At 40.5% G+C, this 14148-nt stretch overlaps 1 protein-coding gene across 11 annotated transcripts in view; it reads left to right on the top strand.

Moving 5' to 3' along the window:
- The window catches only part of NCOA7 (nuclear receptor coactivator 7), a 100507-nt gene that overhangs the window by 28429 nt on the left and 57930 nt on the right, over nt 1–14148 (top strand). For 2 of the 11 annotated variants that reach the window (XM_055713375.1, XM_055713376.1), the window contains one exon: nt 1224–1346. The exons of the other annotated variants lie outside the window; for them this stretch is intronic. In XM_055713375.1, the coding sequence (XP_055569350.1) occupies nt 1291–1346 (56 nt within the window). In that variant the 5' untranslated portion in view covers nt 1224–1290. The remainder of the gene's footprint in view (nt 1–1223; nt 1347–14148) is intronic. 11 annotated transcript variants of the gene reach the window in all.

The following is a 14148-nucleotide window of genomic DNA, read 5'->3' as shown; positions in this document are numbered from 1 at the left end:
CCCGCCTTTACCTGAATTTTGTTGGTTTTTGCCTGTGATCAGATGCTCATTGGAGAAGGTTCTACTGCTTAGCGAGGAAGAGAATGGGAAATGGATTAGACTTCTTGCCAGCAGGAGGGAAAACTGTGCTCCATGTCAGGAGGGTGGGGAAAAGGGTTCTGCTCCACCCAGGGCTGAGAAGAAGGGTCCTGCTTATATCCTGGTTAGAAAGGAGAAAACATACATATTCAATGCTGATGAAATAAAATGTTTTATAGGTACCTTGTGGACTATATTTATGAAAATACAGAAATTTTTGTAGAAAGCTTCACTTCTTAATGTGAGGGACAAAGGCATTAACTGAAAAATGGGAGATATTTGCTCTTTCTCTTAAGCTCCTGCTAACAGAAACCCAGGTTCTCCACTGGCAGAGTGAGGGAGCATGTGGGCATGAGCAGTGGGAACGAGCAGCAGCCTCACTGCCCTGCCAGCATTGCAAAGTGTCTGACTTCCTATCAGAAGGTAGCTTTTGGCCCTCAGGCTAGTGTCATCTTGGCCCCTCTTGGACTTTTGGTAGGGGTGGTGTTCAGTGTCTGACTGGTTACACTAGCAGTTGTTGGAAAGGGTAGCTTGAGAGCATGGTGTTAGTTATGTACTGACAAACCAGCTCCTGAACTGCTAGAGAAGAAGCAAGATTAACATGAAATAACTGCATCTCTGTCCCCCAAATTTAATTTTGTAAGTAAGTTTGTTTAAACGCTTAACCTTTCAAATATTTAAAATTTCTTTATAGAAGAGAGCCATCCAGCTATCATATCTTCCCATTACAGATCTTCGTGGTCTGAGTGCCTCAGTTTCCCCAGGTCTTTTCCCCTCCCTATGGCAAGTGAAGCTGAAGTAACTCTTACCATCCATTTTTACTTCTTACCAAATGCTCTTTTACCCACTGTGTAATGTGGTAAAGGGCTTATTTTTTGCCTTGGTTGGCGAGAAATGAAACGAGTAACTTCTCAAACAAAACAGAAATCTCTACAAAACTTTTTAAAGACTAATTTAGATTCCTTATGCAGATAAGATGTTGCAGCTCGTGGGAGTTTTAACGGGCAAGCAGTAAAATCTAAGAGTAACATGCAAGCGTAAAATTCTCTTATGCAATAGGTCCTTATTTAAGACTTCTACTCCTACTTAAAGACTATTCTGTGTAGTTAAGTTTTCTTGCCTAATTCTTCAAACCTTGTTTTTAGGCTGTTCTGTTGACTTCTGTGTCATTAGCTCCCAAATGGGCCAGTATTACTCCAGCTCTTGCAAAGAATGTCGTCTTTTGCTGTGAAGTCTGTCCTGGTATCCAGCAAGTCCAAAAATAAATGGTACGGTTGTAATATAGATGTACAATGGCACATCTATGTGTATTGGGTCCCTGACTTTACTGTGACATTTTTTGTGACTCTTTATTGTGATTCTGTGCCCTTGAACCCTGGTACACTTGCCATTTTCCTCTGCCTGTGCTTCTTTTATCTTCCCTGTCTCCTTACAGAATGGAGAACCTCTCAGTTTTTCCCTGCCCATTGTGTAGGGTCAAGTTAAGAGGTATTTCACCTCATGAAATGAATAGCTATTAAAATTTTAACAATTCAAAAAGAAATTACCCCAATGAGTCATGTGTGTCCCATGGAAAGAATTCCCTTGGATATAAATTGGTAGTCTAGAATGCTGAATGTACAGCTTGAAACTGGAAATGCTTTGCATGTGCTACTGTGTGATACTGGATATATTTGGACAAGAAGTTCTAGGAGGTGAGAAGTTACAGGGGAAGAGTTTGAGTTTTCTAAAAGAATGACAATGGGGGCTCTTTCAGTTTCAATTTCTCCGTGTCTCTCAACCATCCTTACTGAGTTATTCGGCATTTTCCATGCTTTATATAATCTGTGATCGATGTCAAGTAATTCTACTACTTTCGTAGTAGAGAACAACAAATAAGTAGTGCTTTATTTGAAAAAATGCTACTTTTCAACAAGTTGACTGAGATGCTTATGTTAATTTTATTAATAGTTATGTCTCCAACTTGTGATAACTTTGATCTGAAGAATGCTATATAGAGATGAACTGTAAAATTGATACTTGTATTGAACAATTTTTTAATAGTTTCCAGGAGAATTATGAATTTTAGTTATCAGGGGTAGTTTTTGTGGGGGTTTTTTTGGTCACCACTGAGGGCCAAATTTCTGAAGTCAAAGATGAAGTGCTTGTATTAGGGAAAATATTCTCACTAGGATTTGGGTGCTTTTGAGTTTGAGTTTACACTGGTCTTGTTACCATCATGCTTTTGAAAAAAAACTATGTAAATGTCTGGGATGTGCTCCAAAGCTCATCCAAGTAGGCAGAAACTCCCTTTAGCTCCACATTGCTAATACTCTCTCAGAACCTGAAGCCAGTTGTACAACCTGATGTTCACCTCATGTTGCCTTATTATGTGAAAACTAAAGGGAAATAAAGGATTTCACAGCATGTTTTAGTTTAGAGTCTTGGTTTAGATACCTCAGTCTACATTCATACAGATTAAGATTTGTACATTAAAACCAAGATTTACGAAAATATTTATGTGTTTAGTACGGTTATAATTTACTTGTTACTAGACTCTTAATTTACAGCTCGTAATTATTTTTTAATACCTAAAAGTGAGTAAACCAAACCAGACAACAAACAGTATATGGCATTCCAGTCACATTAGTTGTTTACAACCTAATGTTAGCTTTGCTTTTAAACATTCACAACCCATGACACTAGGAATCGTTAATACTTGGCTGCTGAGCTGTAAGCAGCTGCAGTCTGGAAAGCTTAGCTGGGAAGGGAGCCATATATACCTGTCATATTGTTATGGACTTTCCCTGGTCCTTGCTCTTGGCGGCTGTTGGAGGCAGGATGTTGCCTTGCATAGACCCTTGTCTGACATACTGTGGTCCCTCCTTTGCATATTACAAACTAACAGGTTTATAAGCATCTCACTCAGAATTTTTCTGGCTTTGTTCTGTTTTATTCCCATATTCAGTAGCTGTACACTCTGTATTTTTCACTCCTGTGGCTGTTAAGACATAGGAAGATGATGGAATGAGAAAAATACAGTGCACACATAGGAATGTGTGTAAAGAGGATATCAGTGATGGCTAGGGAGGAGGGAAACCAGATAAGGAATATATGCACAAACATACTTTCTTCAGGGCATCTCCTATACATGAGACCTTGTCATAGGCTTTGTTGTTAGGTGCTTTTATTGTTGACCAGACTCATTATATCCATACAACAGGCTTCAAATGTTGGGTGCTTCTCAGATCACTATTTCTCCAGCAATTGTCTCCTTGCTGTTGCTCTGCTGATCCCAAGTGTTGATGTTTATTCAGGTTTCCTGTAGCACCCACAATTTATTTTTTGCTTTTAGAAGGAAAAGTTTCCACAAATTGTTTTTAAAATGAACTATCCTGGAAGTTTATCTTGGGCGTGAAGAATAGTTAAGCCAAGATCCTGGAGATGCTTACATTTTTTTGAAATGACTCTAGGAAATAATATATCATTTCAGCTTATCTGTAGAATGGAAATTTCTTAGCTCTGCTTCGAGACGTATAAACATTATCTCATAATACTGTCACTGAAACTAAAAAAACAGTATTCTATTTTAATCACATTGCTTTGACCAATAACATGTATGTCTGAGGCATTTTTTTTGCGAAGAAAAAGCTGAAGATATCACTACTTCAGTTTTATGGGGTGCAATGGATATTACTTGCTCTGTTTAGGGATGTATGTGCAGGATAGTTGATTTGCTGTGTTGGATGCTGACAGAAGCCTTAACATATTTTCTGAAACATACAGTATTGTGATTTGCCTTCCAGTTACTTAAAATGGAGGGATTTCAATGTTTTTAGCAGACTTGCTGCCTGCTGCTGTGTAGGTTAATATTTCAGCTGTCCTTCGTAACCACTGTAGTTTCAGACATTGAAGAATGTCCAGAATTGTGCAGCCAGCAGCGCAAAGAGCTTTTGAGTAGATCTTTGGGAGGTTGGTCAGGTCCTTCAGCTGCTTAAGACACACTTGCTATTCATTGCTCATAAACGTAATGTTCTATATACAAAAAAAAAAAAGAAAAAGAAAAAGAAGAAGAAAGTTTTCTTCTTTTTATTTAGGTGTAAACCTGGAAAATGAGAGCTGGGGGGAAAATTGAACCTGTTTTTTCTGAAGAGTGTTGCAGTGCAGGGGGAAAGTATGTTGAACAGTTGCTTATCTTGGGAACTGTTTCCTCATCTCGTGTTGCTGTTGCTTTCTGGACTCTGAGGTTTTTATATTAGTGGTCTTGTAATTCTGTGGTGCAGGATGGGAGTCAGCAGAAGAGCATGGGTTACTGTCCTGTACTTAGCCTGTGAATCACAAAATTACTCCCAAAGTGTACTTTCCTCTGGGAAGCATAAACAAGGCAGTGGTTTCTGCAGCCTCGGTTCTTTCCAGTGCTTTCATTCTCAAGAGTAGTGAAGTCATTTAGGATTGAAGAAGAATTTTGTTATTGGATAACAGAGTTAGTGTAAGTATTTAATGGGGCCCTGAGGCTTTCTTCAGGGTTTTTTTAAAATTTTCCAGTACCAGAAGTGCTATTTATGGAGATACAAAGCTTGCATAAGACAGGAAGCATGGTTAATCTCCTTACTCGTTCACTTCCCTCTGCATGTGAAGTGAGACCGGGTAACAGTGTGGGCTCTGTGAAAGAGGCTTTTTTTAGGAAAGAGAAGAAAGGCAGAGTTTCATGATGTTCTTGATTTCTTTGAGGGCTATACCACAGAAAATACAGATAAGAGAACTTATGTTTATTTTATCTTCAAATTGTTGTGTCACACCAGTAATTTCAGAATTTTCACTAATCACCTTGCAAGGTACATATAGGGCTGGCGTGTTAGGCAGCAAGCATACAATGACCTTATATTTGCTTTTCCCAAGAGGACCGTTGGGTGTCTCTTAACAGCCTATAAAAAGAAACTGCAAAAAAAGAAACTTATTTAGCATGCTTTTTAGAACATAAATAGTTACACAATAGGCACGTCCTTTTGATGTAGGACTCTGCACTTTTGACAAGAGTTGCTGTTAACATAGTTGTAATGTATTTTGTTGTCATCTTCCCTTCTCCACAGCCTGCAGCTGCATATGCTGGGCACAAGGGCTATGCTGGAGGCTCCTGATGGGCCATGCCATTTACCTTTTTGCTCTCGGAGGGATTTTAAGACATTGTATCTTGAAGGCTGTTAAACTTGGGGGCTTCAAAAGGTGGCTTTCTGGATAGGTGAGATACAGACTTTTTACTGTTATCTGTAGGAAACTGATATAATTACCTTTAATTACACTGTGTTTCTGTAGTGTCTGCAGGGATGGTCTTGTCCTTGCAGCCTCACATATCTGTCATCTTCTGCTCTTAGTACCTACTGCACAAAATTCTAATTAATCCCGGTGACTTGTTTTAAAATTAAGCCTATCTTAAACACTGGTGGAAATTTAGCATTAATTGGAATTAATAAACATGCCTTGGCAGGCATGTGGTTCCATGAACAATTCTAAAGCAATGCTCTGTAAGATGCTACCAAAAGAGGTGGTCCCACTCAGCCTTCTGATTTTGCCATGTCTCTTATGGATGGCAGAGCTGCCATCAAGGAGCTGCTGTTGCATGAAGACCCCTTCCAGAAGCAGCCACAGTTTTAAGTGACATGGGGGCACACACCTAAAGAGATGCTTAATGGTACTGACTTTTTGGTGGTGCTGCTAATCACCTCTTGCTTGTATTCTGAGAAATGCCAGCTGTCTTGCCACCTTGCAGCAGCAGTCCTGGCCAGCTCTCCTGTGCTTCGTACCACATGGTAGTAGGGAGTAGGGTGTGTGATATTTTAAGGAGAACAGTCAGCATTGTGAGTATGTTAGTTTGCTGGACTGAAGAAAACCTGGGTTGATAAGAAGGTAGATATGCCCCTTCAGGGAAGGTTGCTGGTGTTTCTGGCCCGCAGATGAAGTTGTCTGCCTTCTATCTGCCGCTGTGATTCAAGACTTTTGCTTGTTTGTTTCTGGCATGTACTGTGCTACACTGGATTGTTGGTTTTGCTGGTGGGATGGCGCTGCATGTTTAAAGGGGAAAGGTAAGAATGATACCTGCAGGAACGTGCTTTTGGAGAGAGGCACTTTCCCCCCTCCCCTCTGTCTGAGGGAAAGCATTACATAGCTAACTAAGGGAATTCTGACAGTAAGAGAAGAAATGCTGTGGACCCTGTGTGGGTGCACTGGGTGACTGTCTGCTTGCACTGTATATGAACTGTTAGTGCATGTTCCGCAGTTTGTGCTGCATGCCCCTGGGCACTGGGCTCCCTGCCGCCTCCAGCAAATGAAGCTTTTTCCCCTCGTCCTTGGGGCACCGGACAGGATAAGAGGCTGCGTGGATATTACTGACGGCATTTGATTCTCCGTGGTGCCAGACTTTAAACTCTCATGCCCTCAGCACTAATCCCATTTCCAGACTGGGTTTGGAAGGGATTTCTCCCCACCCCACCCTGATCCTGCCAATCTGATTACGGGGAGGTGAGTTGTAAGTGTGGGTTTGTGGTAGATTTTTTTTTTCCTGTCCTACTCTGTAGTCTGGGCAAGGAGTGTTTCCTAGGATTGTCTGAAATTTAAGCATGTATGTTAGCTATGCTCTAAGTCTCTCATGCTATTCCTCTTGATCTGTGTGAGAGAAAATCCCAAGGAGAGCAGCAGAACTGCTTAGGAATTTGGGGTGGAGGGAGAGAATTGTCCTTATGTTGGAAAACCATTGTAATGTAAATGAGCCATAAATCAGCTCTGTGGATGTCTTAATGGACTGAGTATTATCCTGTCAGACAGCAGCCTCTGGCACAGAAAACTTGTCCTGTATCGCACTTAATATATACTGCTCATAACTCCAGGTTTCTACCACTGTTTTTCTGGAGTGGCTGTTTTTATTCCTGTAGGCATAAATTTAACATCTACCTAATCACAGGTAAACTTAGTTTAAATTATCTTTTTAACATAAAAGTGCATTTCTATCAGCCGCTGGATTTTTCCTTTCAGTAATGCTTCTATAAATACATGGCTTCAAGGTGTTAATCACCATATTAACCATGTTAAGCCATATGATTTTATGCATATGAGTAATTACACTGGTGAGTTTAACAGAACCGTGAAAGTTGCTTGTAGGAACAGAGCTGTAGCAAGGGCTGGCGGGAGCAGGTCCAAGGCACTGCTGCTGCAGGGTGAAATGCCAGGGTACCAGAGAGGAGGGGAGGCCAGCAGCTCCCCACCCATCTACTGTAGCAGGGGTAGGACCCAGCACGCCGGGAAGCTTTCCTTCCCAGCCCAGAAGGGAATGGGCAAGGGTGGACAGCGGCAGATGGCCAGACAGGGTGTCACAGAGCACCTGCCTTATCTGGCTGGGTTTGCTAGAGGGCCATTGTCCTTGAACACAACAGAGGACTGAAGAAAGCTGGCCTGCTTCTCCCTGTCGCCCTCCAGCCCCACATCTGTGTGTGTGTGGGTGGCCTTTAACACCCTGGCTGTGTTGCAGCCTGTGTGCATGCAGTTGCTGCCAGGAGCAAAGACACTTGGTGCTAAGCAGAGGAGCTGCCTTATGAGATCAAGTTCAAGAGCACTGTAACTTTCTGGTTTCCTCATCTTATTGTTCTAGTTCAGCATCTGCCTGAAGTGTGGTGGGACCTTCTGAGCTCACAGAGTCCAGAGAACGTGGAGATGGAGCAGAACCTCATGTGTCCTCCTGTCGCTCCTTCTTCCATCGTGCTGATGGAGGGCAAGATTTACTTTTTTGCCTTTGTTTTTCCCCTGCAGTAGTTGTTTGTTCCCCTTCCAACCATACACATTTTGATTACATGTTAAAAGTTTCAGCGAAAGAGTAAATGAAAAAAATCCAAACTATTTTTCAGTCAAAAGTAAAAGCATAAATAATATAATATTTGATTGAGAAAACACCAGAGAAATTTTAAGATGTAGTAATTTACACTTGTAAGAGGCAAAGTTGTGTGGGTCCTCCATTATGTTAACACTACCCGGGTGTAATGGTATGGCTACTGAGAAATATCAGACCATGCCAAATAATGTTACCACAAGGTATATACCTATGAGAAGCTGCATTGGTACGTCTCCCATGTGGCTGTCCCATGCAGACAAGTCCTAACCTGTCTTGTTGTCTTTATAGTTATGGTTAATGATCTTTTGACCATAGTATTAAAAAGGTGGTGCCACATTACTTTGTAGAGAAGCATTGATGCAAACACCTTCTCTGGGTGGAGGAGATTTATCACTGTCAGTTATGAAATATCCGTTGTATGAGACTGTATCAGTCATTATTCCAAGCACTGAAGCTACAGATTCCTCTTTTCCCCACCCATTATCAGCATTGTTGGGTGTTTCTTAAACTTTAATCCATGTAACAGGATCTTCAGTACACTTGAGCATTTCCTTTTCTGTGCTGAGTATTGGTTAATGGGAACTCTTCAGGAGGCCCATTAAACTGCTCAATATGCAGAATAGGTTACAAGTTGTTTGGGGATGGTGAATGCAAACTTAAAACTGAGACACATGGTTGAGATTTGTTTTTAATACTTGCTCTGAAATACTTTAACAAGAACTTTTCCCACTTGTGTCACTGTGGTTCTTACTGTAAATATGTTTCTAAGTGGATTTGCAACCTGTTTGTAAGTATGTACACAGCATCTTTTATGCTATGAGCTCCAGTTGTGATTAACAGAATCCCTGAGAAATATATGGTGACATTTGGATAATTCTGGCATCATTATGAAAGTTAGCATTTAAAACCATTAGTTTGGCTTCCTTTTTAGTTCTTTTATAATTATTATTTATTCTGTTCCCCTATTCTGGTCTTCTCTATTAATAATAAGAAAAGTTGTATGAGGGGTTTTTTTCGTCTCTTTCTTTTTTAAACTGCGTTTGTTTACAGCTGTATTAAATCTGTAGTTTCATGCCATATGGAATGGTGCAATGATAAAGAGAGCCTTGACATTTCAATGTTAATTTTCAAAGCAACTTTTTAAATAAAAGCAAAAGCTAATGCAAAGACAGGTGCTTTAAATCTCAGTCCATTGTGTCCCACCTCTAAGCTATCCCTTTTAGTGGTCATTTAAATAAGGAAGTAATTGAATTTTTTACTTCATTTGATCACTGACTTCTTGACCGTGGTTACTTTTGGATTTTCCTGACCTTGCTGGTCATCAGTCAGACAGGTGACTTCACTTACTGCACTGAGTCAACTGATTCAACATTAAGATCCTCATTATGAAGAAAAGAACAATTTCTTCTCTTCCCTGCTGCTGTTGGAGAAGCAGAGTCGCTCTTTCCTTGCTTTTTGCAGCAGGGGAAGCTGCCTGTCTCCCGGCCCTCACAGCACAAACCTTCATGAAAATTTTCCATCATCTAGGCACCTTTTCTGGACAAGTGGGAAGAAGCTGCCACAAACATTTCAGTGCTTCTGTCCAGAGTTCTGTTGGGCATGGTATGGGCTGTGTCTGGTTTGGTTTTCTGCCTTCCTCTTTTTGCTGATCCCAGCCTAACATTACAGAGAACAAGCAAGGCTGTAGCTTGAAAAGCCCTTCGGTCTGGGTATAGTGCCTTTGAACTGGCACTGCTGTCTGGAGGAGCAGTATATCTTCTCCTTTGGTGTTCTCCTTTGTGTTGATAGAAATGGTAGCACAGCCAAGTGGGATCTAATGGGGAGTGGTCAGATTTTGAAAAATTAATTTAGTTGTTGGCACTTCTGCTAGGTTATCTTTAATGTAGGTAATTTTCCAGATCTGGTCCCTAGGGAGCTGTAACAAACACTTGTATGCAAGAATGGGAACAGCTCCTGGGGACAGGATCAATGGTGAGCAGAGAGGGAGGTGCCTTCTTTTGCTGAGACAGTGGATTAAAACACTTTTGAGCTACAAGCTTTGAGCTGACTCTCCTTTTCCTCAAACAGTACCATGCTCCTCCTGAATCCTAGGGGTTTGCTGTGCTTTTTGCCCTGTTACTTCTGCACTTGCCATGTTTTATCTCTGCCGGGGCCATTTGGGGATGCTAAAGAATTGAGGGGTAAGGTGGGGGGTACATGCAAGTGAGTATATGCAGAGATCCTTCAAGATTATGCCCTGAGGTGTACAGGCTGTATGAGTTTGTGGTGTGGGTACCTGCTGAGAAGAAAAAAAAAAAATAAAAAAAGAAAGAAAGGCTGTATGTATCCCTGTGACTGTGTTCTCCACAGCCCTTCATGGGCCCTGCCACAATGAATTTTCATCGTTGCTTTTTGTACCTGTTTACATCTTTGGCAAAAACGACATGCCTAACGTAGCTATTTTTAGCTGCGTTTCACCTTATCTGGAAGTATTTATTGAAATAATTTCATGTGGTGCCCTTAGTACTTCTCATGTAAGAAATAATAAAATACCATTCCCTGAGGTTTTTTCCTGGAGGTGGATTCCAGCTACATTACTGCTGCACTACTTATGGCACATCTCCCATAGATTTTGCTTTAACTGACTGTTGATTTTCATCTACTGTTTTATTGCTTCATTGTAAATGTTTATTGCCATTTGTCTCAGAGTGCTAAATTTCCTTCCAGCTCTTTTCAGTCAGTTTAATCAATACTAAAACTGGCTCTATATTATCAGGAAAGTTTGGTACTTACCTCACCTGAGAGAGTGTGCTGCGATGACTGTATGGAGCGGTACACATCCCCCACAGCTTTCTCTGCACCCTGTCGTCATCTTTTGGGTGATTCTCAATTCTTGCACTTTGCTTCCCTATGATAATCAATTACTAATTTAAAAGGGCCTTCCCCTTTTGTTTCATGGACATTGAGTTTCTTGAAGAATGTGCAACTGGGGCAGGGAGGGAGGAGTTTATCAAAGTTTTGGGGAGGACTTGAGATGTGTTTCAGCCAGCCTGATTACCATGTGCTTATGTCCTTGTGACTCTCCTATGCAGAATTTGTGTGGCTTCCTTATAACATCCTCCTTTGCTGTGTAACTGCAGTTCCCTTTTTCTTACAGTTTCAGCCAGTGGATGTCAAGGGGAATGGTGGCTCTGGTAGCTGGCACTGAGCATGGAAGAGCAGCTGGAGCCCAGCACCAGCTGGAGGTGATGGGGGCAAGGCCATTTCTCCCTGGTGAGGGCTTCAGTGCAGGGAGAGTGTTTTGCTGAGCCACTTTGGAAAGAATTTGTTGCATGTGTAGGAGTGGCTTGGGGTGATAAATGAACACCACAGTAGGAGAAAGTATCTGGCATTGTTAGCAGAGGAGAAAAGGAGGAGCCTGATGGGAGCATGTTAAGTCAGGTTGGTATTTGTGACAAGATAGGTCTGTGGTGCGGATTTAATTGAGCAAGCCTGTTAAGTGAACTCAGGGATAGTTAAAGGAGTTGTCCAAAGGGGGGGGGTTCTTCATTTTGCCTTCTGCCTAAAGCTGTTTTTTGAGAGTCTGCAGTAAGTTATAAGAGGTTATAAGAGAAAGAATTAAATAGATGTGTAAATTGTACAAAACACTTTTCCAGGATCCTTTCCCTATGGAGAAGGTTTTATTAAATTGTTGTCATGGTAACGGAGTGCTGAATAACCTGTTTTGTTAACTAAACAGAAAAGATGGGGATACTTTTTGCCTTTGAAAATAGCAAGTTCATTAAGCTGCATGGGAACATTATGGTTTTAAATTATAGAACATAAAAACCTTCTAACATCTCGGAACACTCTCAAGTTTTACCGTGGGAAATCATAATTATTTTTTCTACCCCCTTAAATAAATATAAGAGAGCTTAAGTGGGATATTTAAAATTTCCTGGTATCAGTTGGAAGGCTGAGGTGAAAATTAACATATTTTAATTTAACCTAAGAACTTTTTTCTATCAGAAGGTACAATGTCTTTAAAATTCCAGAACAGGTTTACTACACATATTTCCCTTCACAGTACAGATGATGAAACAGAGGTAGACTGACTTGGTTTTGTAAGCTAATGGCAGTATAAGGAAGAAAACTGACATAACCTGATTGTCAGTGCAACATGTTACTCTTTGGAGCAATGCACCTTCCTTGAGTATTGCTGCTAACTGACCATGTGTGAAACCTGGTGCTGGTATTTGTTGACAGTTACTAACAAGAGTCCCAATAAAAATGGAAATTTCCAGTTTTGGCCTGTGCTACTAATACCAGAGCTTTCTGTAGTTGCAGTTTGTCATTTGCAATGGCCAGAGTATGGACGCTTTTTAAGTGTCTGCAACCCCCATACTGCAACGATGCTGTTGTCCTTTAACTATTTCAGACTTACTTATTTGGTAGGTTTTTTTCCCCTCTGTAGTTAGTTGTTTAAATCTCTCATAAAAAAAATGCGTTCCATCCCTTATTTTTGCCTTAATAGTCTGTATTAATAGCAAACATACAGCTTTGTGGCTTGCTCATTTCCAAAACAGGGTGCATACCAGCCTGAAATGGCTGGTCTTTCATGGAGTGTGCTTTCTTGCAGGGTGAATGGTGTTTAGTTTTAGGAAGATTTCTCACTGAGGATGAACAGTTTTGTATTCATTTCTGTTGTGAAGTGAAAGTAGCCACACTGAGGAAGTACAAAGCGAAGTGTTACAGTCTGGCAAGCAGTCTGACTTTCTTTGGCTTTGCAACCAGTAATGATTTATTTTGTTTGAGGTTGCTTATTTGTCAGGTTACATCAGATGGGCTGAAAGCACAGCCATGCCAGGAGCTGGCTGAGTCGTGCTGGCACCAGGCTGGTTGAAGGGGAGATGGATGATCTGTGCAGAATGGAATAGAATAGCTGGCTAGAACCAGACCAATGGGTGCCTAACGAGGATATTTACTGCAAGGTTTCTGTATGTAGGGTTTTTTTTTAATGCCATTAATTTGATTGATTTAGCTATTGTGGATGCGTGGAGAAGGGGATGTAGGGTACACAGAAGTTAGCGTGTATTCCATTGAGTGCTGAGATTTAAATTAAAATTAAAATTTTTAATTCTGAATGAAATAATTGGGATATATATCATTTTGTATACAAGGTGAATTAACAGGAATCTTGATGGGAACAAAACAGATTGCGGTGTTGGAAGTTTTTCAAAGTTCTCTTTTACAAGTTCTGTTAATTTTATTGCCTATATGCATAAATAGATTAAAAACAAAACATGTTTGCAGAATATGATCTGTTTGTGCTGTGCAGGATGTTAAGCTGATTGTATGCCAGATACCAGTGCACATTTTAGAGGATGCACGTTGTGGAAAGTTTCCCAAAAGGAAAACTGTCAGCTTCAAGATAAAACGAAGATTTCTTCTCCCTTCACCCTTCTTTTTTAATGTGTTTTTTTCTTTTTTTGAAAGGCCACTTTTTTTAGATGATTTTGTTACTGAAGAGAGACTTGTCCATGCTGTATGATTTTTATTAATCTAATACATCATAAAAAATCAGGCTCTATTATCCTAGAAGTTTAGAGCATCATACAATATGGACCCAGTGCTCTTTGCCTGTAATTATTATATATCAAATGAGGTCCTATTCGGTTCTTTGTTAGGCATCTCTGTTGAATAAGTGCTAACCAAAACCAAATGCAATTTCTAGAATAAAGATGTCAAATTTCCATTTCTTTATTGTCTCAGTGTTAGAGTTGCATAGCTTTAGTGGTTGGTTGTAGTCTTCTAGTGAAAGTTGTGCAAATAAAATCACCCCCCCTTTCTCTGATCGTTTTCTTTTTAGGCTAGCTATATACCTTGTTAGTGTAATAGAGAATTCAGGACAATTTATTCTAAAAATACAGATTTATTTGCCTTTCATAGGCAGTCAGATAGACTTGGGTCTGGAAGATGAAGTAGACCATTTCTTGAAATCTTTCCTAGCGCTTTTCCTGTAAGTCAGTGCCCAAGCTATTAAGCAGTGGCAAATTAATTTGTGAGCATTGCTAACCTTGTACTTTTACCTCCCTACTCTGAGATTATGTCTGTTTCAGATCATTATTCTTTATTAAATGGTATGAGAACGGTCTTTATGTTGCAGAAATTTTCTGCTCCCTGTTCCTTCTGTAGGGTAGGTGCACGAAGGACCTCTGCCGCCAGCTCATGGTGCCCATTGAGAACCAGCTTCTCTG

Source organism: Falco cherrug, chromosome 6 (genome assembly GCF_023634085.1).
Source record: "Falco cherrug isolate bFalChe1 chromosome 6, bFalChe1.pri, whole genome shotgun sequence".
NCBI lineage: Eukaryota > Metazoa > Chordata > Aves > Falconiformes > Falconidae > Falco > Falco cherrug.
This window is presented reverse-complemented; position numbering and strand designations above follow the sequence as displayed.